The sequence below is a fragment of the Solanum pennellii genome, chromosome 8 (assembly GCF_001406875.1).
Source record: "Solanum pennellii chromosome 8, SPENNV200".
Taxonomy (NCBI): domain Eukaryota; kingdom Viridiplantae; phylum Streptophyta; class Magnoliopsida; order Solanales; family Solanaceae; genus Solanum; species Solanum pennellii.
This window is the reverse complement of record NC_028644.1, coordinates 65428813-65455674: the sequence shown is the minus strand read 5'-3', so window position 1 is coordinate 65455674 and position 26862 is coordinate 65428813. Positions and strand designations below refer to the sequence as shown.

The 26862-nt window shown below is 31.9% G+C and overlaps 2 protein-coding genes and 1 long non-coding RNA gene across 10 annotated transcripts; 2 read left to right on the top strand and 1 right to left on the bottom strand.

Moving 5' to 3' along the window:
- Positions 1–3130: 3130 nt before the first annotated feature.
- LOC107027234 (UDP-glucose flavonoid 3-O-glucosyltransferase 7-like) lies at positions 3131–4857 on the top strand. The gene has a single exon (XM_015228417.2). It carries the CDS (start codon positions 3266–3268, stop codon positions 4739–4741), a length of 1476 nt encoding a protein of 491 aa, XP_015083903.1. The 5' UTR covers positions 3131–3265; the 3' UTR covers positions 4742–4857.
- Positions 4858–11957: 7100 nt separating this feature from the next.
- Positions 11958–20889, bottom strand: LOC107028448. Of its 4 annotated transcripts, none has more exons than XR_001457848.2 (4): positions 20263–20769; positions 19774–19897; positions 17385–17528; positions 11958–12004 (listed from the first exon to the last, which is right to left on the bottom strand). It is a non-coding gene; the product is annotated as an uncharacterized LOC107028448 (long non-coding RNA). The 4 variants fall into 4 exon arrangements; XR_001457849.2 differs by lacking the exon at positions 11958–12004 and adding an exon at positions 20779–20889 and having other exon boundaries at positions 17216–17528; positions 20263–20365; XR_003580159.1 differs by lacking the exon at positions 11958–12004 and adding an exon at positions 20774–20884 and having other exon boundaries at positions 17216–17528; positions 20263–20365.
- Positions 17457–25252, top strand: LOC107028446 (protein LOL1). Of its 5 annotated transcripts, none has more exons than XM_027919418.1 (6): positions 17457–17510; positions 21511–21666; positions 22105–22221; positions 23147–23260; positions 23366–23475; positions 24891–25252. In XM_027919418.1, the coding sequence occupies exons 2-6, from the start codon at positions 21606–21608 to the stop codon at positions 24927–24929; spliced, it is 441 nt and encodes a 146-aa protein (XP_027775219.1). In that variant the 5' UTR covers positions 17457–17510; positions 21511–21605; the 3' UTR covers positions 24930–25252. The 5 variants fall into 5 exon arrangements, with proteins under 5 accessions (XP_027775219.1, XP_027775220.1, XP_015085007.1 ...); XM_027919419.1 differs by lacking the exon at positions 17457–17510 and adding an exon at positions 20973–21105 and having other exon boundaries at positions 24891–25239; XM_015229521.2 differs by lacking the exon at positions 17457–17510 and adding an exon at positions 21093–21231.
- Positions 25253–26862: the final 1610 nt, after the last annotated feature.

Here is a 26862-nt window from a genome sequence, read left to right as displayed (position 1 = left end):
TTATATTATAAAAAAAAGTGAAACAAAATAAAATAAAAAATGTGTGTAGGGGGGTGGGGATTGCGAGGGTGGGTTAATTAAAATAAAAGTATTTACATTTTATTTTATAGAAAATATATTATTTTTTTGAAATAATGTTTTTTTTTTATTTTAACTATATTAATAATTTATTTGATTCTTGTCAACGTGATATGTTTGTTCATGTGTAGTGGGATGGAGTGTCACAATTTCTTTTAAATTAAAGAGAGAGTATTGATGAGAGAATTATAAAAAAAAGAGGTGTGTTTCTCAAATTAATACGTGATAATTTAGATATGAAACTCATACTTTCAATAAATTAGGTCTAAAACTAAAAAATAATGAAATAGTTTAAATATGTTTTGACAAGAAAAAGTGATGAGTTTTCCTAAGCCTTCGAGAGAATAAATTTTTTCAGCGAACAGTAAAAAACTAATTTCCAGAAGCTAATGTTTTTAGCTTAAAAGAATTTTTTGAAAAAAGTACAATTAAAAATATTTTTAAAAAACTTGGTCAAATGCTCAAATTTGTTTTTAAAATGTATTGGTCAAATGCAGATTATTTTCAATGAAAAGTACTTTTATGAAAAGTATTTTCCAAAATGAACTAACTTTCGAAATTTGATCAAATATGTTATTGATGAGTCCGACCTCAAAATAAATATTTATTAGACAAATAATATAAAAAAAATCCTTCCTAAAAGCACAAACCAATCATACCGCTTTGCCTAAATAGTCAAACTATTCCCTCACCCGTCACCACCATTAACCCCACCTACTTCAACTATAAAATAAAATATAAATATTCTTAAAAGTTCATAAATGGTTGAGTTGTTTTGGCGGAATAAATTATGGTGGATTTCAAGTTATGAAAGTGAAATTTTCTTTGATAAAATATATATACACGCTTCTTTTATAAATTCAAATGATTCAAATTATATATTAGATATTAAAGATTAGGTAAAAAGAAATCATGTACATCTAGTCTACTAAAATATACATATACACGCTTCTCTTATAAATTCAAATGAATCGGATTATAAATTTGATATTTAAATATTAGGTGAAAATTAAAAAAAAAAAATCATGTACGTTTAGTCTACTGAAATAATAAATAGAAACACGATAACGTATCCTAACAATATTTTCTTAAATTGGGATATATCAAATCTTGTGACGTACTAATAAACAGCTAGTTTAGCTCAAAAGGGAATATGAATATCTCAAGTACAGATTGCAATATCTGTATCTGATATAAACAAACAAATAAAAAAATAGCATTCATAAATTTTTTTTGCAATAATTCGATTATTTTGACATCTTTATAAGTCTTGTTCAATATTCAATAAATTATAATTAAGACTTATCTAATCCTAATTACATCTTTCCTCCTATGACTTTTTCTAAAATCAAACTATAAAAATTTTGATTAACATTTTTGTAATGTATGTTTTCATTATATTAATATGTAAAAAGTTATAATTTATATTTTATAGTACTTTTTGTATGATTTTTGAATAGTTTAGAACTAATGTAATCTAATTAATTTTGAAATTAGTCAAATTAATTTTAAAAAAATATAATTATGACAAATGAAACTGAATGGAGGAATATTTTCTTCTTTTGCTTGTCATCTTTTGACAAATCAAGAAATAATAATTTTATTTTTATTATACCCTCAACTTATTAACATTGAACTAATATTACAAAAAGTGATATAATAATATCAATTAAAGAAATTATAATTGATTGTGAACAAGTAAAAATGAACTGATATAAAATCAATCGCTTTCGACGAAGTAATACATAGATATTAAAAAAGTCATATTCTAATGTATGTTGATGAAGTAAACTCAATTATTTAGTCTGTTTTCTACGGCTAGTGTTACAAATCACAATCCAAATCCAGATCATATATATTGTTAAATAACAAAGATATTTATAATGTGTTTGGTCAAAAAAATAATTTAAAGTGATGAGTTTTCTTAAGCATTTTTTTTTAAAAAAAGTATAGTTAAATATATTTTTTAAAAACTTGGTCAAATGCTCAAAAGTGATTTTATAAAGTTATTGGTCACACATAAATTATATTTCACTAAAATATATTACTCTATATTAAAAAACTTTGTTCAATAAATCAAACTTTAAAAAGTTTGACCAAACATATTTTGATGAATTAAACCTCAAAATAAATATTTATTGAACAAAACATATCAAAAAGAATCCTCATGTAAACACAAAATAAAAAACTGAACATAATATTTGATAAATTATCTTTTATCTTTATGAATAATTTTAATAATGAATAATCTTAATAACTCAATTGATAAATTGATTGACTGTTTACTTATAATGTAAACCGTAAATCTCAAACCACTATGAAAACTGAACATAATTTTTGATAAATTATCTTTTATCTTAATGAATAATTGATTGACTGTTTACTTATAATGTAAACCGTAAATCTCAAACTACTATGAAAACTGAACATAATTTTTAATAAATTATCTTTTATCTTAATGAATAATTTTAATAATAAATAATCTTAATAATTTAATTGATAAATTGATTGACTGTTTACCTATAATGTAAACAGTAAATTTCAAACCACTGTGAAAACTGGGGTGCTTCACGAAAATCATGTGTATTCCCAAAATAGTTCTCTCTGAAAGAACTGACCGATAAAGTGCAGTAACTCTTATTACCAAACTAGTACTCCATCCGTCCTTGTACATTTTTTAAAATTTTAAAATTCAAATAAATTTAATTTTAACCGTAATTTTTTAAATAAATTTTTTAAATATTTTGAATAATCAATTATTGTGAGTTATATAAGTAGTTCACAAATATATAAATTTCATTTATAAAATAATTAAAGATTTTATGTACAAATTTTTAGTTGTTTGATTCTTGAAATGAAATGTGTTAAGTAAGTTAGGATAGAAAATTTTGACTATTAATCGTCATACTTTCTATATTTAAAGTCAAACTATAAAAACTTTGATCGTTAATCGTCATACTTTCCATGTTTAGAGTCAAAGTATAAAAACTTTGACTAACCTTATAGCAATGTATAGTACTTTTCATTGAATTAGTATAATCTTATTTAGCTTTGTAAACTCCTCAAATTGTTTAAAAAATCGCAACATGACAAGTAAAAGTAAACGGAAGAGTAGTATATAGCTATCTTTAAGAATTTATAAGTGTAGTTTCTTTCAAAATAAACTTCATTTTCTATTGTGGTAGCCATGGATAACGGGAGCAAGCAACTACACATCCTCTTCCTTCCTTACTTCGCCACTGGTCATATCATTCCATTAGTTAACGCCGCCAGGCTATTCGCCTCTCATGGCGGCGTCAAAGTCACCATCCTCACTACCCACCACAACGCCTCCCTCTTCCGATCTTCTATTAACAACGAAAACGAAGAGGAAGGCCATTCCGTTATCTCTATTGAGACTCTCAACTTCCCATCCACTGAAGTTGGATTGACTGAAGGGATCGAGAATTTCAGTTCCGCCTCTTCAACTGAAATCGCGGGCAAAGTATTTCACGGAATTTATCTTCTGCAGAAACCAATGGAAGATAAAATTCGTGAAATTCATCCTGATTGTATCTTCTCTGATATGTATTTCCCATGGACCGTCGATATCGCGTTGGAACTCAAAATCCCCAGGCTATTGTTCAATCAATCCAGCTACATGTACAATTCCATCCTCTACAATCTTAGGGTTTACAAACCTCATGAAAAATTCATCAATCAAATGGAATCCAATAGTACTAATTTCTCGGTTCCGGGTTTACCTGATAAGATTGAGTTCAAGCTATCGCAACTTACAGACGATCTGATTAAGCCTGCTGATGAGAAGAATGCTTTTGATGAATTGCTTGATCAAACCAGAGAATCTGAGGATCGAAGCTATGGTATCGTTCACGACACTTTTTACGAGCTAGAACCTGCTTATGCTGAGTACTATCAGAAGATGAAGAAAACCAAATGTTGGCAAATTGGTCCCATTTCGTATTTTTCTTGTCGAAAAAGAAAAGAGCTTATCAGTTCGGCTGATGAAAGTAACTCATCTGTTGTAGAGTGGTTGAATAAACAGAAGCACAAATCGGTCCTCTACGTCTCTTTCGGGAGCATAGTTAGATTCCAAGAGGAGCAACTTGCTGAAATCGCAAAAGCTCTAGAAGCCTCTGCCGTCCCTTTCATTTGGGTAGTGAAGAAGGACCAATCAGCAAAAGCCACGTGGTTACCGGAGAGTTTGTTGGATGAGAAAAAAGGTGTGATCATTAAAGGGTGGGCGCCGCAACTAACCATCTTGGACCATTCAGCGATAGGAGGATTCATGACACACTGTGGATGGAATTCGGTGCTGGAAGCCATCATCGCAGGCGTGCCGTTGGTGACATGGCCAGTGTTTGCTGAACAATTCTACAATGAAAAGCTTGTGGAAGTAATGGGGCTAGGAGTGAAAGTAGGGGCAGAAGTCCATAACTCCAACGGAGGTGTTGAGATATCAAGTCCTGTGTTAAGGAGAGAAAAGATAAAAGACGCCATTGAGAGGTTAATGGGAAATTCGGAAATAAGAGATAAAGCAGTGAGTATGAGTAAGATGGCTAAAAATGCGGTGGAAGAAGGTGGATCTTCATGGAACAATCTCAGTGCTCTCATTGATGATATCAAGAATTTTAATTCTTCCTCATTGAAGATCATGGATTAACACTTTAAAGTTTTAGTCTTTCTAATATGCATGCAAGAATCATAGTCTATCTAATATGTACGTACTAGTTAGTACAACTTAAATAAAGACAATACTTTTATGGTAAACTGACAGTATATACCAGGGATCCGGCTCCTCTCCATTTTTTTTCTTTCCATTTTTTTTAAGTTTCTATTTGGATTAGTGACACATGCGTAGGTTAAAATAAATTATTAAGATTTAATTTTTAAAATAAATCTCTAACCATGATTTAATTAATATAATACATTATATATTAAGTATAAAAAATTATTATAATAAAACTACCTTAGCAACATATTATCTTGTCCATAAATATAGGAAAAAAGATTCTCCTTCTAAATTTCTTTTATACATAAGATTTTTTTAAATAATCTTTTTATCTAATTAACTGAATAGAAGTATAGAAACTATAATTAACTATCGTATGTACTGGTATCACCGTATTCGTAATCTTATTATAAAATTGAAATTAGTTTGTTAAAATGGCTTGATTATCTCTAGGTAATTTATTAACCACGGATCAATATGCTTTTAACAAAAGATTACAATAAAAATATTATATAAATGTAAGCAGAATATTATTGTTGGTGGTTTGGGAACAATCGATTTTAAGATTATTAGGTAGAAGTATAATAGTAGTATATTTTGAGATGGTATTTTAAGAGTAAAAAAATAAAAAATTAACTAAATTATATTGATATCAAAGAGAAATCGATATGATTGGGATAATTTTAGAAAGTCTTATTTTAATTATATATTATAAAATATCCAAAAAATTAGATGGTATAACTTTTAAAAAATAATTAATCGAACCTTACTATATTCCCTTGAAAAGTCATCTTGAAAATTCCTTAAAGAGATCGAAATGTTGAAAATTCCACCACAAATTCATGTAAAATTTCATAATGAGACCAAAATCTCAAATATTTAGTAAATTCATGAAATATTTTTAAAGAAATCAAATCCAAATTATCTTAATTAGGGAAATATGTCACTAACGGCGCTCGAATTATGAAGATCAAACTATAAAATTATATTACTTCATATTTTTTTGTGATTGCAATTTATTTTCTGTCACTTTAAAATTTACAAACAAGTGGGGACGCCTAGTGGGACCAAATTTGTCCTTCATCTCTTCTCTGTCAAATTAAATTTGCAAATCTGAAGCCGCAAAGGTGACCAATGAGTACTTTAAGTATCATCTTTGAGTTTCATCAAGTCTACACTCCGACAATCCTTAAAGCATGGCATTTGTAGACATTGAAATTTGTAGGACTAGACATTAAAATTTGTGGGAATCGACAAGATGCGTTTAATTCAAGTTGAGATTCTACAAGGCGTGTTCAATTCCAATTAGCATTCTTGGAGGTTACTCAACCATAAGTCTAGTTCATATATACAGGGTACTATATTCCCTTGATAAGGCATCTCGAAAATTCCATAAAGAGATCGAGATCTCGAAAATCCTATAAAGAGATTGAAATCTCAAAAATTTCATAAAGAGATCGAAATCTCAAAGTATTCCATATAAAGATCGAAATCTCAAAGTTCCTCAAATCTCGTATTCCACATAAAGATCGTAGTTCAAGAAATACGCCACTAATGGTCCTCATATTATAGAAATCAAGTACAAATCATCCAAGTTCGAGAAATACGCCACTAATGGCCCTTGAATCAGTAATTAAATCTCATTAGAGGAGGAACAAAATTGTACATGCAATATTTATCGATAAAATCACGTTTCTTCGTATTTTATTTCTAATTGCAATTTATTTTCTGTCACTTCAAAATTTATTGCAAACAGAAATATAGACCAAAAGACGTTATTTTTCCTTTTAAAAAAATATCATCCATAAATGAAAAATAGAAACTATAAATATTATGCATATCCAACTTCACTTCAGACTACAAATATTTTGATTATGATTAGTGTTCAAACGGATCAACAACTTATCCGTTGACCTACTTATAAATATTTTTCAAGGGTAGATCTAAATTTTTAGGGTGCGGAATTATTTAAAATAATAACTTTTAAAGTAGATTTATGTTTATTATTCGTATTATACCCACTAATATGTTGAAGATAGTTAACTATGAACCCATAATTAAATAAGGTGATGAGCTCAGTTATTGGAATATAGTCACGAATTCATAAAATTAAAATGAGAAAAATTGTATAAGTACAACTATCTAATTACATTGTAGAAAATAAAGTTCAAAATCTTACCTTACACATTTTTAGTCCAAAACGCAATCCGATATACAATATACATTCGTATACCATGATATACAAACTTTCATTTTAATCTTCTATAAATATATTTTAAAACTTGATATACGATATTATACACCCAATATATGAGATTATACAAATTTACAAGAGATATTTATATACTGATATGTAATAATATACAATATTACATACATTATTATTATACAAATATGAATTTAGTCAAACTTCATCTGATGATTACTTTAAAAAAAAACAAGATGGAATTTTCTGAAAATTTGTGGAGAGGTAGGTTTGATGATGACCTATCATCCATAGTAGGTGAGATCTCATGAATTACAACAGAATTTGATTGAGAAATATTTTTAAAATTACTGGCAGTTGCTTTTTGTGATTTTTGCTATAATTTACAATTTTTCAAAGTCATAAATGAAAATTTGAGTCAATTTTTGATGTATTTAATTTTTCTTATCAAGATATATTATTTTGCTATATGAGTTTGAATTTTTGTTAGGTTTAGAGGGAATTGTTGCCCTATGACAACTCTCTGGCCTTAAAGTCTCCCCCTCAGAGCCTTCTTATGGCTAATTGTAAACATTGAAAATCTTGGCATAGAATTGGCTTTTGTTAACCCAAAGAATAAATTTTGGGATAAGAATATCCAATTAAAAATTGGGATCTAAAAATAAAAACAAAGTAGAAAAAAAGAATAGAGTAGAGGGTGGTCCCTTTGGAAATCAATATGTGCTAGCATCTATCAATACAAAGTAAAGGGGCTCTTATAGTGTTGTAGCTTAGGTTTGAATAAAGTTCCATTACCATTCCTTAGGCTATAGTCTTTCTTTTTTAGGCATTCAAACATAGAAAACTATTAGTCTGATTAATTTGAATTCGTATCAAAATAAGTATATTAAAGGATATAAAACGATCCTTATTAATCATGTAGCATTATATTCTTAGTAATTTTAAGCACATGGTTAAAATGTGCGAGGTTTTTAATTTAAACTTTATCAAATTTAGCCACTAACATATTGCTATTTCTTTGCACAGTGGTTTACTATTGAAGAGTTCTCTCTATACCACTAGGTCAAGGGTTCGAGGCTGATGCACTCTTGAAAAACAGATATATGATTGTTGGGTTTTAGCAAGTGTGAATGGGAAAAGAAAAGAGAGAATATCAAAAGTGAGGGAATTACTTCGGAGGAAAAATGAAAAGTCATTTGCAAAGTGCAAATGAAAAGTCATTTCTTTGGATTTGGATTTGGATTTGGCAAATGATGTGATTGATTGATAAATTTTTTGGACAAAATTTATTTAATCAATTTTTGTTAAATCAAATAAATCCTGTTAATATTATCTCTTTTATTTTTGCGGGTAACGGTAACATTCCGAAAAGTCGTTACTTTTCCGAAAAGTCGTTACTTTCCAAAAAGTAGTTATTTTCCTAACAGACACAATTTTTCGAAAAGTTGTTATTTTTTTTTCAAAAGACACAACTTTCTGGATAAAATGGGTGTGAACAGATTTCACTGAACAGACATGTTCCTTGCTGAAAATGGCTATAAAAGGAAGTCAATTTTTGAATTTTTAATCACTGAAAATTTTTCTTTCTCTGCATTTATTTTTCTCTCAAATAAAATCAAAGTGTCGATCGACTGAGTCTGTGTGACTTGTTGCTGTTCTTAAGTTCGTTGAAGTTAAAGAAGTTTGAGGTACCGCTATTTCTTTAACAGGTTTAATCCGTTTTATCTTGGGAGAAATTAATCCATAACCTTGGGTACAGTGAGGGGATTAAATTTCTTAAGGACACACAGTAGTTTCTGTGGACTCGGATTAATTCTTGTATTCTATATTATTTTCTGCTTCATCTTATTTCTGTTTCTGTTTCTGTTTATTAACTTTATAAATACAAGTTATTGTAAGAATAACAATCTTAAGAAATTTAACAGTTTCTGTATTTGAGGTTTCTGGAGATTAAAACCTTTATGGTTTTCTACTCTGCTTGAATTTTTAAAATTCATTCGATTAACGATTAAAAGAACATAAAAACTTTATCGTTAAATCAGAAACAGTTTGTGTAAAGATTTGTTCTTTACTGTTAGTATTTTAAATACTTAACTTATCTGCCATTTGTGACAGAAAAAAAATGACTAATTCAAGTAAAACAAATGCTGGAACAGTAAGTGCTGCAACAACAACGGTTGCACATAATCGTTCAAATGCTGCCTTAGCACCGGCTGAGAAACCTGCAAAGTTTTCTGGAGTCGACTTTAAGAGATGGCAGCAAAAGATGTTCTTCTATCTCACTACGTTGAGTCTGCAGAAGTTCATCAATGAGAATGTTCCTGTTATGTCAGATGAAACTCCGGCTGATGAACGATTCTTGGTAACAGAAGCATGGACACACTCAGATTTTTTGTGTAAAAATTATATTTTGAGTGGTCTGCAAGATGATCTGTACAATGTGTACAGCAATGCCAAAACCTCAAAAGAACTCTGGGATGCTTTAGAAAAGAAGTACAAAACAGAAGATGCCGGAATGAAGAAATTCATTGTGGCAAAATTTCTGGACTATAAGATGATAGACAGTAAGACTGTCGTCACCCAAGTTCAAGAATTGCAGGTCATAATCCATGATCTCCTTGCTGAAGGTATAAATTTATTTAATGCCTATGTTAGAAATATTAAGTTTTCCCTTAATACTCACATAACCTTTAATGTAGGATTGATTGTGAATGATGCTTTTCAAGTGGCTGCAATTATTGAAAAGTTACCTCCATTGTGGAAGGACTTTAAAAACTACTTGAAACACAAACGCAAGGAGATGACTGTTGAAGATCTCATAGTAAGGTTGAGAATCGAAGAGGATAATAAGGCTGCAGAAAAGAGGTCACGTGGTAATTCAGCAATATCTGGAGTAAATTTTGTTGAAGAAGATCCCACAAAATTAAAGAAAAGAAAGAAAGCATCTGGTCCAAAAAGCAATCCTCCTAAGAAGAAATTCAATGGAAACTGCTTTAATTGTGGTAAACATGGTCATAGGGCTAATGAATGCCGGGGTCCTAAGAAGGACAAGAAAAAGAAGGATCAAGCAAACTTGGCTGAATCCAAAGGAGAAATGGACGATCTCTGTGCAATGCTTTCAGAATGTAACTTGGTTGGAAATCCAAGAGAATGGTGGATAGATTCTGGTGCCTCATGCCATGTTTGTGCCAACAAAGAATTATTTTCATCATATACTCCAGCACTTACAGATGAAAAATTGTTTATGGCAAACTCCGCTGTTGCAAAGGTGGAAGGAACTGGCAAAGTCCTATTAAAGATGACATCAGGCAAGGTGGTGACTTTGAATAGGGTCTCATATGTTCCAGAATTGAGAAAGAATTTAGTTTCAATTCCAGTTCTGACCAAGAATGGATTTAAATGTGTATTTGTTTCTGATAAAGTAGTAGTAAGCAAAAATGATATGTATGTAGGAAAAGGCTACCTTAGTGATGGCCTTTTCAAACTCAATGTAATTGCAGTTGATATGAATAAAGATTTTGCTTCTTCTTACTTGCTTGAGTCTAAATGTTTATGGCATGAACGTTTGGGACACGTTAATAACAAAACCTTGCGAAAACTGATTAACTTAAATATTTTGCCAAAATTTGAGTGCAATAAATCAAAATGTCAAATTTGTGTTGAATCTAAGTATGCTAAGCATTCTTATAAATCTGTTGAAAGGAATTCAAATCCTTTAGAATTGATTCACACTGATATTTGTGACATGAAGTCAACACCATCACGTGGTGGGAAAAAGTATTTCATAACTTTTATTGACGATTGCACTAGATATTGTTATGTCTATTTGCTAAATAGTAAGGATGAAGCAATAGATGCATTTAGGCAATATAAAACTGAAGTTGAAAATCAGTTAGATAAAAAGATCAAAATGATCAGAAGTGATAGAGGTGGAGAATATGAATCTCCATTTGCAGAAATATGTTTAGAAAATGGAATAATCCATCAAACTACTGCTCCCTACACTCCTCAGTCTAATGGAATTGCAGAAAGAAAAAACCGAACTTTAAAAGAAATGATGAATGCATTACTTATAAGTTCAGGTTTACCACAGAACTTATGGGGGGAAGCTATCCTTACAGCAAATCAGATACTTAACAGAGTGCCTCACTCAAAGACAAATGTAATTCCATATGAGAAATGGAAAGGTAGAAAACCCAATTTGAAATATTTCAAAGTGTGGGGGTGTCTAGCCAAAGTCCAAGTTCCTATACCTAAGAGGGTAAAAATAGGACCTAAGACTGTGGATTGTGTATTCATTGGATATGCCACAAACAGTAAGGCATGTCGATTTTTGGTTCATAAGTCCGAACATCCGGATATTCATGATAATACGGTAATGGAATCAGATAGTGCTGAATTTTTTGAACATATCTATCCGTATAAAACTAGACTTGAGTCATCTAGTGGGGGATCTAAACAACCCAGAGAAGAACCAAAAGAGAATGAACAAAATGAAGAAAGTCCAAGACGCAGTAAACGTCAAAAGACATCTACTTCATTTGGATCAGATTTTGTAACATTTCTTCTTGAAAGTGAGCCTCAAACATTCAAGGAAGCAATGTTGTCTAGCGACTCAACCTCTTGGAAGGAGGCTGTTAATAGTGAAATTGAATCAATCTTAAGCAATCATACTTGGGAGTTGGTTGATCTTCCTCCAGGGAACAAACCCTTGGGTTCAAAATGGATCTTTAAAAGGAAGATGAAAGACGATGGAACTATTGACAAATATAAAGCAAGACTTGTTGTCAAAGGTTTTAGACAAAAAGAAGGTCTTGATTATTTTGACACATACTCGCCAGTGACTAGGATTACATCAATTCGGATGTTAATTGCACTAGCTGCAGTATACGGTCTTGAAATTCATCAAATGGATGTGAAAACAGCCTTCTTAAATGGAGAGCTTGAAGAGGAAATTTACATAGAACAGCCTGAGGGTTTTGTAGTTCCTGGTAAAGAAAAGAAAGTGTGCAAACTTATTAAGTCACTTTATGGGCTAAAACAAGCACCAAAACAATGGCATGCAAAGTTTGATCAAACCATGTTGTCAAATGGATTTAAGATCAATGAATGTGATAAATGTGTTTACATTAAAGATACTCCAAATCAGGAAGTTATTTTATGCCTATATGTAGATGATATGCTTATAATGAGCAAAGACATTGCTAATATAAAAGCTACAAAGCGTATGCTTGCTAGTAAGTTTGATATGAAAGATTTAGGAGTTGCTGATGTGATATTAGGAATTAAAATTCTTAAAACTCCTAACGGTCTAGCATTGTCTCAAACTCATTATATTCAAAAGATACTTGAAAAATTCAAATTTTTGAATTTTAAAAGGGCAAAGACTCCAATTGATGTAAATCTTCATCTTGCAAAGAATAAAGGTGAAAGTCAGTCTCAATTGGACTATGCTAGCGTATTGGGAAGCTTAATGTATGTCATGAATTGTACACGACCAGACATAGCTTGCGCTATCAGTAAACTGAGTCGATACACAAGTAATCCTAATCATAATCATTGGTTGGCAATGAAGAGAGTTTTGGGATACTTAGATGACACTCAAAACTATGCTTTACATTACAACAGATATCCAGCCGTTCTTGAAGGATATAGTGATGCAAATTGGATTACTGGGTCAACTGAAACAAAATCCACAAGTGGATACGTTTTTACTATTGGTGGAGGAGCAATATCTTGGAAATCATCCAAACAAACATGTATAGCTCGCTCTACAATGGAGTCTGAATTCATTGCTTTAGACAAGGCAGGTGAAGAAGCTGAATGGCTCCGGAATTTCTTAGAAGATATTCCATTTTGGCCCAAACCAATGGCCCCTATATGCATACATTGTGATAGTCAAGCTGCAATAGGAAGGGCTGGAAGCATTATGTATAACGGCAAGTCTCGTCACATAAGACGAAGACATAACTCTGTGAGACAACTACTCTCTAGTGGAATTATCACAATTGACTATGTGAAGTCAAAAGATAATGTGTCGGATCCACTTACAAAAGGCCTAAATAGAGAGGGAGTTGAGAAATCATCGACGGGAATGGGACTATGGCCGAGAACAAGTCATAGGGGCAGTAACTCTACCTAGAAGACTGGAGATCCCAAGATCTAGGTTCAAGGAGATAAAACAAAGTCATTGATGACGGTTCAACATTGTCAAAGGAAAAAAAAATATTTTTATTATTTTATGGTCCATTCTCATGATGAGACAATGTTTAGTAACCAGGATAAAGACATAAGGACTTTTTAATGGTTTCTAACTTTGATTGAATATCAAATGGTGTATCTATGGGATAACACATTTAGAAATCACCTATGTAAGTGTGAAGTGTAAGCCGCTTCAAGGAGAATCCGGTAAGGCCAGTTCTTTAAGCACTTACTATCCAAGATGTGTTCATGGCTGAAACGAACAAAACAATGAGAACTAAGAACAGTTCAAGGGTTGATTGTGTGACATATATTGTCTAGGTATACATCAAAGCTCGACGGTTCAAAGATATCAAATCTACCGATTGACCGAGTATATCCGATACATGTTCACTACGGAAAGTTTAAAGGGAAACCTACTTATCCAGATGCGATTAACCTTTACCTACAAGACACACAAGTCTTTTCATGCTTATGTTTTAACAATAGCCTTCCCCATTCATGTGGGGGATTGTTGGGTTTTAGCAAGTGTGAATGGGAAAAGAAAAGAGAGAATATGAAAAGTGAGGGAACTACTTTGGAGGGAAAATGAAAAGTCATTTGCAAAGTGCAAATGAAAAGTCATTTCTTATAAATTTGCAGGTAACAGTAACATTCCGAAAAGTTGTTACTCCTTCCGAAAAGTCGTTACTTTCCGAAAAGTCGTTACTTTCCAAAAAGTAGTTATTTTCCTAACAGACACAATTTTCTGAAAAGTTGTTATTTTTTCCAAAAGACACAACTTTCTGGATAAAATGGGTCTGAACAGATTTCACTGAACAGACATGTTCCTTGCTGAAAATGGCTATAAAAGGAAGTCAATTTTTGAATTTTTAATCACTGAAAATTTTTCTTTCTCTGCATTTATTTTTCTCTCAAATAAAATCAAAGTGTCGATCGACTGAGTCTGTGTGACTTGTTGCTGTTCTTAAGTTCGTTGAAGTTAAAGAAGTTTGAGGTACCGCTATTTCTTTAACAGGTTTAATCCGTTTTATCTTGGGAGAAATTAATCCATAACCTTGGGTACAGTGAGGGGATTAAATTTCTTAAGGACACACAGTAGTTTCTGTGGACTCGGATTAATTCTTGTATTCTATATTATTTTCTGCTTCATCTTATTTCTGTTTCTGTTTCTGTTTATTAACTTTATAAATACAAGTTATTATAAGAATAACAATTTTATTACTGTAGAAATTCAATAATAACTAAGTCATGGGTGGTTTCTCAGATGACAATGACTATTGCAGTGGTGGTGGAGATAGTCTAGTTTATTTGCTTTGGTTGTACGAAGTGAAATGAATGATCTCATATGTATATTGAGTGTATAATATGACATATCAAGTTTTCAATATTTTGTAGAAAAATAAAATATGAAATTTATTGTATATTAAATGTTATTGTATACCGGTTATGTTTTGGGCTATATTTTTGCATTGTAAGCTAGGTAATTGTATATTTTTGAAATTTTTCCAGAATCTTTTGTATTCTTGTTTTGTAATCTAGGTGTTTGCCTCTATATTACAACGAAAAGGAATTATATTTGCTTTTATACTATCTAAAAAGAAGTTAAATTTACCCCTTTATCATACTTTTTAAATATATTTTCTCTTTATCATTTAATTTTGAGTACGTATTTTCTTTAGATGATTAACACTAATGTTCTCACATATTATCTTATGTGGCAGTCTAAGTAGATATATTTTTATCCTAATTAAAATTTTCCATCATATTCATCCCAACTAACTCAATAAATTCATTTCCCTTGAGATGATTAAGCTCAAGTTCATCTACATTTCTTCAATGGTCTACATGTTTGTAAGTTCCTTCAGAGTCTTGCAAAATTTGGTTTAGCATTTGAATGTTGGGTGTCATTAACTGAACAAGAAAACTCGACATTATATATATATATATATATATATATATATATATATATATATATATAGATAGATAGATAGATAGATAGATAGATAAATCTGATGAGTGGTAAATATAATTTTTTTCCCCGAAAATACTAAGGCAATATGACCCTTTTCCGTAGTTATAAGCTTCTTTGCCTTCACTTATTAGTTAGATTTGTAGTTTTATTTAATAATCTCAAGAATGATGAGTTCTTTTAATTATTCTTCATCATTAAGATATCTTAGTGTATCACAACAAGATCTTTACAATTTTTGCACAAAAAATATATATTGTAAAATATTTTACGATATTTTTTTTAAAAGAACTAAATTCTGAAAAATAATGTGCGTCATTTTTTATGAAAGAAACTTGATTTCATATTTATTTAGGTGTACCTTTTTAAAAGGAAAAATTAGATGTGGAAAGATCTGCTTACGGCCCATAACATAGTTGAAAATTGAAAAAATAGTAATTAGACATGATAGTTTAAATAATAATTTTGTTTAACAAAAATATACCCCCCATCATTTTAATCATTACGTTTATTTTTTTATTTTTTAGTTTATATTTGTACTAATAAATTTATTTAGATAACTTATCTTACAAATTTTATTATTTAGAGTTATTTGTTGCTAAATAAATTCAATACAAATCAATACAATTTTTGAAACATGAGTTATTTTAACATTTATTAATTGAAAAAGCAAATATATCACCACATGACTTTAGTAATCTTAATTATTGGATGTATTATTTGTTGATATATATATATATATGTGTGTGTGTGTGTGTGTGTGTTTTCTAATTATTTGTATTATGAATAATTTATAAAGTTGCAACAAATTAAAATTACACCTTGCCATTTCTACATATAAATGTAGATAATTTATTCAATTTTACTATTTTTTAACGTCTTTTCAATTTTAAAAGTAGATAATTTATCTTTTTTAAATAGAAAATTGACGATTTCGTGAGTGATCAATTATTTACCCTCAAATAATTTAACTAAGCAAATAGAAACATGATAATAATATTGTTCTTCTACTAGTTAGTTAGAAAGCCATAAAAAATATATTGTCCGATAATTATTTACTCTAAACTAATTACATGAAATGAAAAATCTCATAATAATTGAATGGTATAATTAAAAAAAAATTATAAAATTTTAATTCAAACACAAGATAAGATAGAAAGCAATAAATCAATAATTGATAAAAGATAATCTTTATACTATTAATCCCAATGTTACTAATCTTTAATTTTTGTACTAAACTATCCCTAAATGTGTCACCAAATAATGTTTGGCCCATCGTAGCCACGTGGATAACTATGTTCAAAGGCTATAAATCGTCAAGAACGATGAGATAAATGGACCCAACATACATTGAAGTCATAGGAAAATATCTAAAATATCATTATGTTAGTTGTGAAATTATGATTATATCCTAGCTCGTCCTTAACTTTATTTGTCAGTAAGATTGTTCAAAATCGAATTAAAATTGATAAAAAAGTTATTGAATTATAGTATTTGATTATTGATTTAGTGGTTTTGATAATAATTTTGATTTTTTTTGTTATCAGATTATCGGTTCTTAATGGTTTAAAATTTTTTCTTAACGGATAATTTTGATTTTTCTTGATTATTCTATGATGTAAAAGTGTTTTTTTGAACAAGATGTAACTTGTGAACTCAAGTACATGGTTTATTTGATTTGTCACCTTGTTTCTAAGTGATTTTCAATATTTTTTCTTTTGAGTCAAATCTAAACGGTTAAACCGATAACGATCAAAAATCGATAAACCAATAACCGATAAGTCAATATCTTAATGGTTCTATAATGGTTTAGCAGCACTATAAACCGATAACCAATAAGCCAATCCGATAAACTTCAAAATCAAACCGAATCGACCGATACACAGCCCTATCTGTCAGTGTACTTCATTAGAATTTGATTATTTTGAATTTTTATCATATAGGATTCTACTTTCTTCAAAGAATTTTTGCATATTCAAAACTCAAATTTAAGACCTCTAATTAAGAAAGAAATGAATCTGGCATATACTTATTGCACCATATTCGCTGGTGGTCCTTAACTTCATACTTCTATATAATAATGGAAAATATAATTAATTTAATAATATAATATTAAAATATATCAATCATATTTATGCTTGAAAGTAAAAAAACAAATCCAACCCAGAACATGCTTTATTAAATTCCAACCATACCTGCAAAAAGGTTCATTGCCCATACCCCATAGTCTTTAAAGTCTTTGAGACTTGATGGACTTCTTCACATTGCTGCAGAAGTATTGTCCTTTTCCTCTCTACTTCTCCACAAACTTGAAATTGTCGGTATGTTTCTAAATACATCTAGATAATAAAGCAAGTCTACTTTTAGAATCTTCTATTTTACTTCACAAACACTTCTAATATCTATTTGTGCTTTTTTTCGATCTATGTTTGATATTTATTTTTTTGAAATTTAATTAATTTAGATTTACATCGAAAAAATTTACTTCAAAAATAAAGCACCCTATATGATCGACTTTCATTATCTAAATTTAAATTTAAAATCTCTAATTAAAAATTAATAAGTACTTAACACCCTATCACTACCTCATGAGTGGTCCATTTTTATCTTTCACACACCTCCCCACAACTCCAACCCACCAAAGAAGCTAAAAATCAACACTTTACTCCACGACCCCCCCCCCCCTACACACACAAAATACACACAGACACCCTTTTATGTCACCTTTATGGTGAGAAGTTTGGCTTGGACCCAATGCCTATTGACCTTTTCCCAATTTCATTAATCAACATTCAACCCTTACACTTTTAAATTCATTTACATTCAAATTTAAATTTATTGTAATTTGTATACCACTCTGCTTTCTATGGCAACCATATTTTTGGAATTTGTAAGAACACATACATCATTTGAGGAGACGAAACTTAATATAAACTAGCTTAAAATGTAACTAATCTCCTAATTAATTTTTAAAAAAAATATAAAATAGCAAACTATTTAGATTTGATTGTAATACGTAGCAAATCTGTTGTCATTCGTCTCTCCCTGAAATTCTCACTTGCCACTCTCGTTTTCTCGTTGGCAGTGTCACCATCGCCTCTCTCACTTTTATACAAATAAAAATGTATATAATGTGTTTGTGTCTGTATAAAGTGGAAGAAAATTGTATATATACATACTTTTCGTTCGCCTTTCTCTCCAAAGAATCTCGTTCACCTCTCACTTTATGCAAACACAGATGTATAAATTGCATTTGTGTTTGTATATTGCGAGAGCAGATTGTATATACAAACACAAATACATATATATTCTTCTTACACGCTTATAATTATACAAACACAGATCCTCCCCTGTCTAGTTTTCTTTTGTCTCTTTTTATACAAACATAGATTATACAATTGATTCTTTTGTATATGTATATCAAAATAGATTATACGATTGATTCTTTTGTATATGTATACCAAAATATACCTATTAATAATCATAGCAAACATAAAATTTTATATGGAACATAATTATACAAATTGTAGTTATAACATACAAATATGATTTTTATGTTTTCTAAACCTAAAATTTACTCTTAAAAAATACAAATGATCTTTTTTTTTGGTTTATTACCATTAAAATAGGAAAATTAAAATAATATTATTTAGAAGCTGGCCCACAGTAATTTTATTTTGTGTATTTTTTTCATATACGGATGATGCTGAAGAATATTTTTAATGAAACTTCTGAACTGCTGGTATTGGTAATTGAATACACTATAATGTTTCAATTATCAAATTTTTCCTCTTTTTTTTTTAAATTATATTTTTTATAATAAAACGTATGGTTCTCCAATTTTAACTATATTTTAATTCTTCTAGCCACGGAGTTCTTGATTTCCTAGACAATAATTATTTAAAGAAAAGTTTCTAAGAAGCAACCTTCTGATTTTTCAGATTGGCTAGATTCTGTGAAGTGGACCACATTCTCTTGTTGTTATCATAAAGAAAATGACTAATAAACTCCCATACCTTGAGGGGATGGGGGGTGGGGTGGGGGCAATACATATTTTTTTTTTAATGGAAATAACCAAACTCAACCTTTCTTATGTAATGAAACATCACAGTTTGAGAAAAAAGATACTAGATTTTTTCCACTTTACACAAACATTTCTATAACTAGAACTAGAAGAAATGAATTTGAAGATGTATGATGTTGCTACTTAAGTTGGGAAATTTTTTTAAGTGTTGAATAGTGAGATTTACTTACAAGAGCTCTATTCCTTTTCACGCGTATCAAATAAATCAAAATTCATTAAATGTCTAACACTCCTTTCATTAAATGTCTAACACTCCTTTGTGAATTGTGACTCATATATCTTGTGACTTTGCACATGTAGATTAAATATGTGTGCATCATATAGTTGCCCTACACTTCACTCAAAATATCTTTCTCTATGCTTGTCTTAAAATTTGTTTATCCATTAGGATTAATTAAACAAGGGGCAAGCCTGGTTTTTATGTCTCTAGTTGTCCATTCAACAGATATGATTTGATAAAGCAGAATCTAGCTAGGATGATTGAGATATAATATTCTTACCCGTGTATCGTGTATCGACTACCGCCTTTTGCTCTTTGCTGGAATTTGAACATTGATCTTTTATGATTTTCATCCCGCATCATGCCATAAAGGGAAACAACGAAAACCACTAAGCTGTACAAACCTGTTCAAAAATCAAAATAAAGAGTTCTTCATGTATAATGTCGGTCGTATTTAAGACACTAAAAAACAATATGGGACCCCAATACTTCTATGTATCATACACATAATGAGGTATCCTACTGTATTTTGAACTTCTGATTGATGTGAACCTGTTATACATGTCCTAAAAAGAAGACCACCAACCTCCAAATTAGTGAGGCCACAAATTCATATCCACCTTGTAAAGTGAATCACTACACATAGTAAGTGCGGGCATTCCCAGCTCAGAAACTAATTAAATCTCCAGTAGAACTGTTTCATTTGGTGCATCTATCTGACCACCAAAACCATAAGATAAGATGTTGAGAAAAGTCAATGAATGGTTACCTAACCATCATGAAAACTGGGTTGCTTGCAAATCTGTGTGCTCCCACAGAATACTACTCTTTGAGGGGGCCGATCCATAATGTCCAGTCACTTATCAATGGCCCTACTCCAACACCATATAGAGGAAATTTGATTAACAAAATTTGGAACTACACGTAGATCTTGGGTCCTGTCATACACTTGATAGAAAGTGCATAGCAAACATGAACAGACTGCATTACTTGTAAGCATCTCAATGGCAGTAATCATTCATTTTAGTTTACTACAATTACCATAGTTGAAAAAAAAGAAGAAAAAGAAGGGAATGAGAAGAGGTGGAAAATGGAAAGTTGAGAGGGACAAGCACACTGGAATGACAGCACAAATTGGACCACCACCTACGAAAAGTATCACAATTCTTTCTATCCTTTGCACCCTGTCTGTTTCACCGGGTACTTTTACCTCCCATCAAGACAATTATCAAATAACTCTGTCCATAAAAACAAAACTTAGACGGATAGGAAGAAACCACCTTACTATTTATTTTTTTGTTTATGCTGGGACACCAAAGAAAACGCCGCTTGAATTACGTGGCCCAATCTGAGTTGTCCAATGCCCCAGAAGAAAGGAATACCTGGCAAAAACTCATCACTCACATGCATGCAGTGAGTTGCACTAAATGTATGAGAGAGAAAGAGAAACTAAGATAGAGAACAGGAAGGGGGCCCAAAAATTTCCTGACAAAACTGATCTTGATATACCAGCAAGAGAAATAGAAAATTCACCATAATCTAGCCAACCATGAAAGAAAATGAAAGCTACACTGCACCTTAAAAGAAAAAAAAAAGTATGCAAGGGAACATGGTAAAAAACCAACTTTTAACACCACTATTTCTTCTTACTCTTTAAATCATCTATCCCCTGCATCCTCCTATCAGTCCCCACCCCAACCCCCACGCTCCCTCTCTCTTTACATCTGCATATGTAAAGGTCTGTGTCTGCCTCACTCCTAATGCTTGACTAAGCTCCTCTTATGTTTCAAATGCTCAGAGGATGAACCAGTAACAAATCATGTATGAAATTGAAGTAGCAAATGCTAAATATGCTACTAGATGAATATGCAAAGTTCTTTGTTATAGCTTTCACCATTTATTCCCCTTTTTCCTAATCCTATTTTATACTTTGTATTCAAATCCATCTTTCATCACAGAAATTTCAGGTCCTTCAGTTGCTAACTCAATCATGTATAAATTTCCGTGTTTTTTTCAGGAGACAGTAAAGATGGAAGCAGCTGCTCTGTTAGAAGTTTTTGAAGCACTAGGCTTTTGAGATCTCAGGAGAGGACTACCTCTGTTAGCTTCACAATGCCAGTCCCGCTTGCTCCATATCCTACACCACCAACACCATTTACACCACCTTCTAACGGTACAGCATTTTTCCTTAACTTTTTTCTGCCTGATAATAATACATAGAAAGAAATGAAAAGGATGGTCATGCATAACAATGAGCTAAGATTAATGGTTACAGCCGGCAGATCAAAGAGTTCATATCTTAAATCCCAGTCCTAAAATCCAAATCAAAGTTCAATTTAGCATATTTGTAGATGAAGTGTAAAAAATAAATCAAACAGTATTTATAAAATAGACCAAATCAATTAAGACAAGGTCAGGGACACCAATACCTTATTTACAGATACAGCCATGACTAGTAACTTGTTAATTGCTCAATAAATCTGAATTCAACTTCAGCTTTTTAGTGAAACAGCCCCAGGAGGATCAAGCCACTTGACAAAATAGTGCAAATAACAACATACCAAAATTACCTTGTTTTACAATATATCTTACGAAGAAATATGGTGGCTAGCAGGTACGCAGAGCCAGCTTGTGTGCTCTGGATGCAGAAATCTTTTACTCTATCCAGTTGGAGCAACATCTGTTTGCTGTGCAGTTTGCAATGCAGTAACAGCAGTACCACCTCCGGGTATGCACGTTATTAGACAGCCTCAACATTTTGGAACTTTTTTGTTTTGAGAATGGTAAAACAGTATTATCAATATAAGATGCCTACACAAGCTGTGTAGTCACCCAGACCAACAGTGATTACAATCGGAAGACCTAAATAGCTTTCTATGACCCTTGAAATTCTAACTCATGGCTTATTTTTGGCTTATTTTTACCATTTTAGCTTAAAACTAAGTGCTTATAAGCACTTTTTTAAGTTGTCCAAACACTCCAAAAGTGCTTAAAAGTTGTTTTGGCTTATAAGCACTCAAAATAAGCCAATCCAAACAGGTAATCTACTAGAACATCAAAAACTGATTCTGCTTCTTCTAAACCTTCTTGTTTACACCAAAATAGTAAAGAACTAAACAATTCATCTTTAACTTCTACAAGGGATTTCCTATGTCTTCAAAGCATCTCTGATTTCTTTCCTTAAATATGTCCACCAAATACATGCTGGGACAATCCTCCATATCTCCTTCTGACCGGATAATCTTCCTTTCCTGTACCAGCTAACTAGAACATCAGTTAATCCTTGTGGCATCACATGCCTCTTAGATTAATGAAAATTTTTCAAAGCTGATCAGCCCATTTACAGTGTAAAAAGAGATGATTGATTTTCTAAGCTTGCTCACCACAAAAGTAACATCTGGAACATAATTGGAAACCCCTCCTGCCTAAGTTGTCCTGAGTAAGGACTGCCCCTTTAGCTAGTATCCATACAAAAGCATGGAATCTTGACTCTCCATATCAGCTTCCGTGGCCAGCATTCCACTAAATTGTTCGATCTGTTCGGGTCTCTGTAAGCTGACTTGACTGAGAATATTTTTAACTCTTTATTTAAGCTCCTTAAGTTGTATTAGGCTTAAGCAACAGACCCTTTACATGTTACGAACCTTAAACAGGCACTGAGATGGCTCAGTTGGTTTGCGGAGGCTGCCACACATTACTTATGTACATTCGTGGAGCAACAAGCGTGCAATGTTCATGCTGTCACACAGTCAATTTAGCTATGGAAGGTAAAGTAACACTACAGCCTTTTGAATGTACGGAGATATTTTATATAATCCGCTTAGTTACACATCCTTACTGGTCAAAGTAAGAATAAAATGGTATTGTCACAGCAAATCAGGTAGCACATGTGAATTGTGGCAACTGCCGCATGCTGCTGATGTACCAATACGGGGCACGATCAGTGAAATGTGCAGTTTGCAATTTTGTGACATCGGTAGGGGTAAGTATAAAATCCTCTTTAGTATTAAGCCTTCAATCTTTCATGTTGCGATCAATGATGAACCGGTATTCCGACACTTGATAAAATTCTGCAGTTCAAATACTAAATTACCAGAATTTAATCCTACTTCAACAGTAACAGTCTCATTGTTCATCTTGGAACATAGCACAGAAGATATTGAATTGTAACATTTAATAGTAGAGTGAATTTCTAATAAAATCTTATACAACTTCCCTTTTCAAAATAGAACATCAACCAGGACCTGCATATGGCATGTAGCTTATAAAAACAACCAAAAAGAATGAAAATGTAACCTGTTAAGCTTTGATTCACAAGAGCAGGACTTGACGACCAAACAAATTATTCAAAGACAGCCTGCCCTGTATTTTCTTTATGCAAGAATCATATAGTGAAGGTTAGCATAAAAACTAGTATTCTTACTGAGCCTAAGCACCTTAAACCTTCCAAGCAAATTACTTAAAAGAGGCACCACAGGTTCATTCTCGTTGCTCCCTTCTCTCAAATATTCAGAATATGATATAACAAAGCTCCAATGGAGCCACTACAAACATGTTAACTTTAATGAACTACATGCCGATTGAAAAATCTTAAGCAGTTTGGTTTGCTAAAAGTATCTCCAATTTAGCACTTGGTATAAAGGCCTAAGAATGTAAACAAATATAAAATGCCTGCAAAAGGTTCCTGCAAATTAAATCAAGACAATATCCTTTGTTCAAGCAGCTTTTGTTTTCTCCAATAATACATGGACCAGTATAACCTGATGCTCATAAGGGAAGTGTCATTTTCTCTTCTTCTTCCCTGAAAAGGTTACAGAAATAGCACTAGTCATAGTCTCAGCGGTGATAGTAACAATATGCATATTAGTGCTCCTTTCTCTTACACAACTGTCTGTTATACTACAAAAGATTAAAGGCTCCATAGTATTAAGTCCAATACGTCTATCAAATATCAATCAATCAACTATGCCTCAATCCCAAATTAGTTCGGACTGGCTATAAGAATCCTATGTGTTCATGTGACTCTATCATTCCACTATATCAACATGTCAATGTGATGAAACTTAGTAAAACCTATCAATACAAGAAGTATGCAACAAAACCAGCAAGGATTTAGTTCCACAATTTTCTTCTCCTTCCCTCAAATCGGGTCAAGTTACACTTGTCCAAGTTGACTCCATAGTGATACGATCAGCTAAGCCTTATTTGGCCACCCCTGGAGCATCGAAGTGTAGTGTTCGGAGACCCACACTTAGTAATTATACTGTCCAACTTTGTTAAAAAAATTTATTTATTGTTCCAATTACTGTATAAATCATAAAAATTTTCTGAGGCCTTTTATAGCATTCCTACTTCATTTTTCATCATACTTGACAAAATGTTCTCTGGACAATACAGGTTGCAACGAGCACAGCTGAGCAAAAGTTTAACAGCTAACTTTAAAGCTGCTGAGCCAGTGCTAGAAACTTCTACAACTAAAGTTGTCGTGTTATGTGTCAGCGGCATTGCAGCTGCATCAACCGGAGGAAATTTCTAGTTGCTACTAGTATAGAGCTATTACAGAGCTTTTTTTCCCTCGTGTATCTGTAATAGAATAAGCAGTTTTGCATGTTGAGCCTACAAAAGGTATTGCATATAATGGTATTGCGTTTGTAAGTCTGGTTGAAAGATCCTGGATAGCAAAGACTCCTTTTCACCTACCATAATATTGTTTTCATCTTGGGATGCCATAAATACAATTTTAAAATGTCTTGACTGAAGCGATAAACAAATGGGAGATATCAACATCTCATTCCGTCATTTGGTCAAGACTTAGAAAATTGACTCTTCCAGATACAACTGTTGAATTATGAGCCCTGAATGTCAATGTCAGATATTTTAGTTTGACAGAAGTAGATCAATGCCTCAACCAAACCACAAAAACTGCTGAGGGCTAAAGGAGGTACAGCTCTTAGTATTAAATAGGTAATCCAGCCTGGTTTCTCTCTGCCACTATTTCCTTTGCCAGAACCCCCAGAAAGAGGAGGGTATAATGGCCTCATCCCCTATACCCTTCTCCAGTTAAATACCCAACTTCTTTCTGTGGCATTCTCGTACTAGTGATCTGTGTTTAATCCATGCATCACACGTTGCGCTCTTACCACTAGACGAAAGGCCGTGGGCTATAAAAGAGGAGGGTATATCTCATGTTTTCGTCCCATGAACTGAAGTAAGCATGTCAATTCAATATGCACGTGTTAAAAAATTAGACACTTCAACCACATTGTTTAGTTTTTGCATGAGTTCTCTTGCTCATATCAGTAACCACAAGCTCTGGAAACTATATTCTTTTCTTAGTAACTATAACCACAGACAATATACAGGGCATGCCCAGAACCACTAACCAATTCATCTCACCATTGCAGAAATTAGCTAACAAGGTATGTAGCCTGTGGATGTTCAGTAACATTCTGTCTCTGTCCAAATGAAGATATTGAAGAAAGAAATCTACTAAATACATGGTTTCCACATGAATGGGAACTTTCATTAATATTCAGGACCAGTTAGATGAAAAAGATGCACTTGATTTTCCATCACATGATGAGATCACAAGAAAAACCTTAATTTGTTCATAATATGGTCCTTTCACATGGGTGATCTAGATATTTTGTTCTCCGACAGCTACACCGTTGATTTAAAAGAGAATCAAACTAAGCAGAAAATACCTTTACCTCAAAATGAAAATGATATGTTGACATATGATGGAATTGAAATGGTTTCTAGAAGGTTCTTTAGTTTTCCTTCAAGTAGGCTATGTATATGACCTTTCAAAATGAGCAAAGATTAGGGTCATCTTTTCATCACTGAAAGAAGTCTTGATTGTTTAGTTTTTGCTTATTCTTATCTACTTCACGAAGTTGTCACCATCTTCCTATCGGATGAGTTATGGATCAAATTGTAGATGCAACATGGGCATATGCAATTTGGGTCACATAACTATATTCTCTATTTCCTGTTTACCTTTCTTATCCCTTCTGGATGGAAGAATAAGTACTAGTAGATCTTCCCAATTTTCCACCCTTGACATTGCAAGGTGAATTTAAAAAGAAAGAATAAATATCTTAAGTTAGTATACTATGCAATCTACAAAATCTGAGAAAAGGAAAAAGAGATACCATACAGTGGAATGTAATTCTATACTATTTCCCACATCATCTAACTACTAGCAGGATGGTGTATGGGTTACAATTTAACATGGTGCACCGGTAAGGAATCTAGCTGAACAACATAGAGTATTTCAGCCTTGAATTCATGCAGTAGAGTAATGGCCATTTTCATTACTACCCGAGGAGAATGACTGAGTCACTAGACTCACCGAACATGCTATCCT

What these genes read in the sequence shown, in the direction of transcription:
- LOC107027234 (XM_015228417.2), top strand. Translation starts at nt 3,266, where the DNA reads ATGGATAACGGGAGCAAGCAACTACACATCCTCTTCCTTCCTTACTTC.
- LOC107028446 (XM_027919418.1), top strand. Translation starts at nt 21,606, where the DNA reads ATGCCAGTCCCGCTTGCTCCATATCCTACACCACCAACACCATTTACA. An exon ending in ATTTACACCACCTTCTAACG is followed by an intron (nt 21,667 to 22,104) that starts GTACAGCATTTT and finishes TATGGTGGCTAG; the next exon opens with CAGGTACGCAGAGCCAGCTT. An exon ending in AACAGCAGTACCACCTCCGG is followed by an intron (nt 22,222 to 23,146) that starts GTATGCACGTTA and finishes AACCTTAAACAG; the next exon opens with GCACTGAGATGGCTCAGTTG.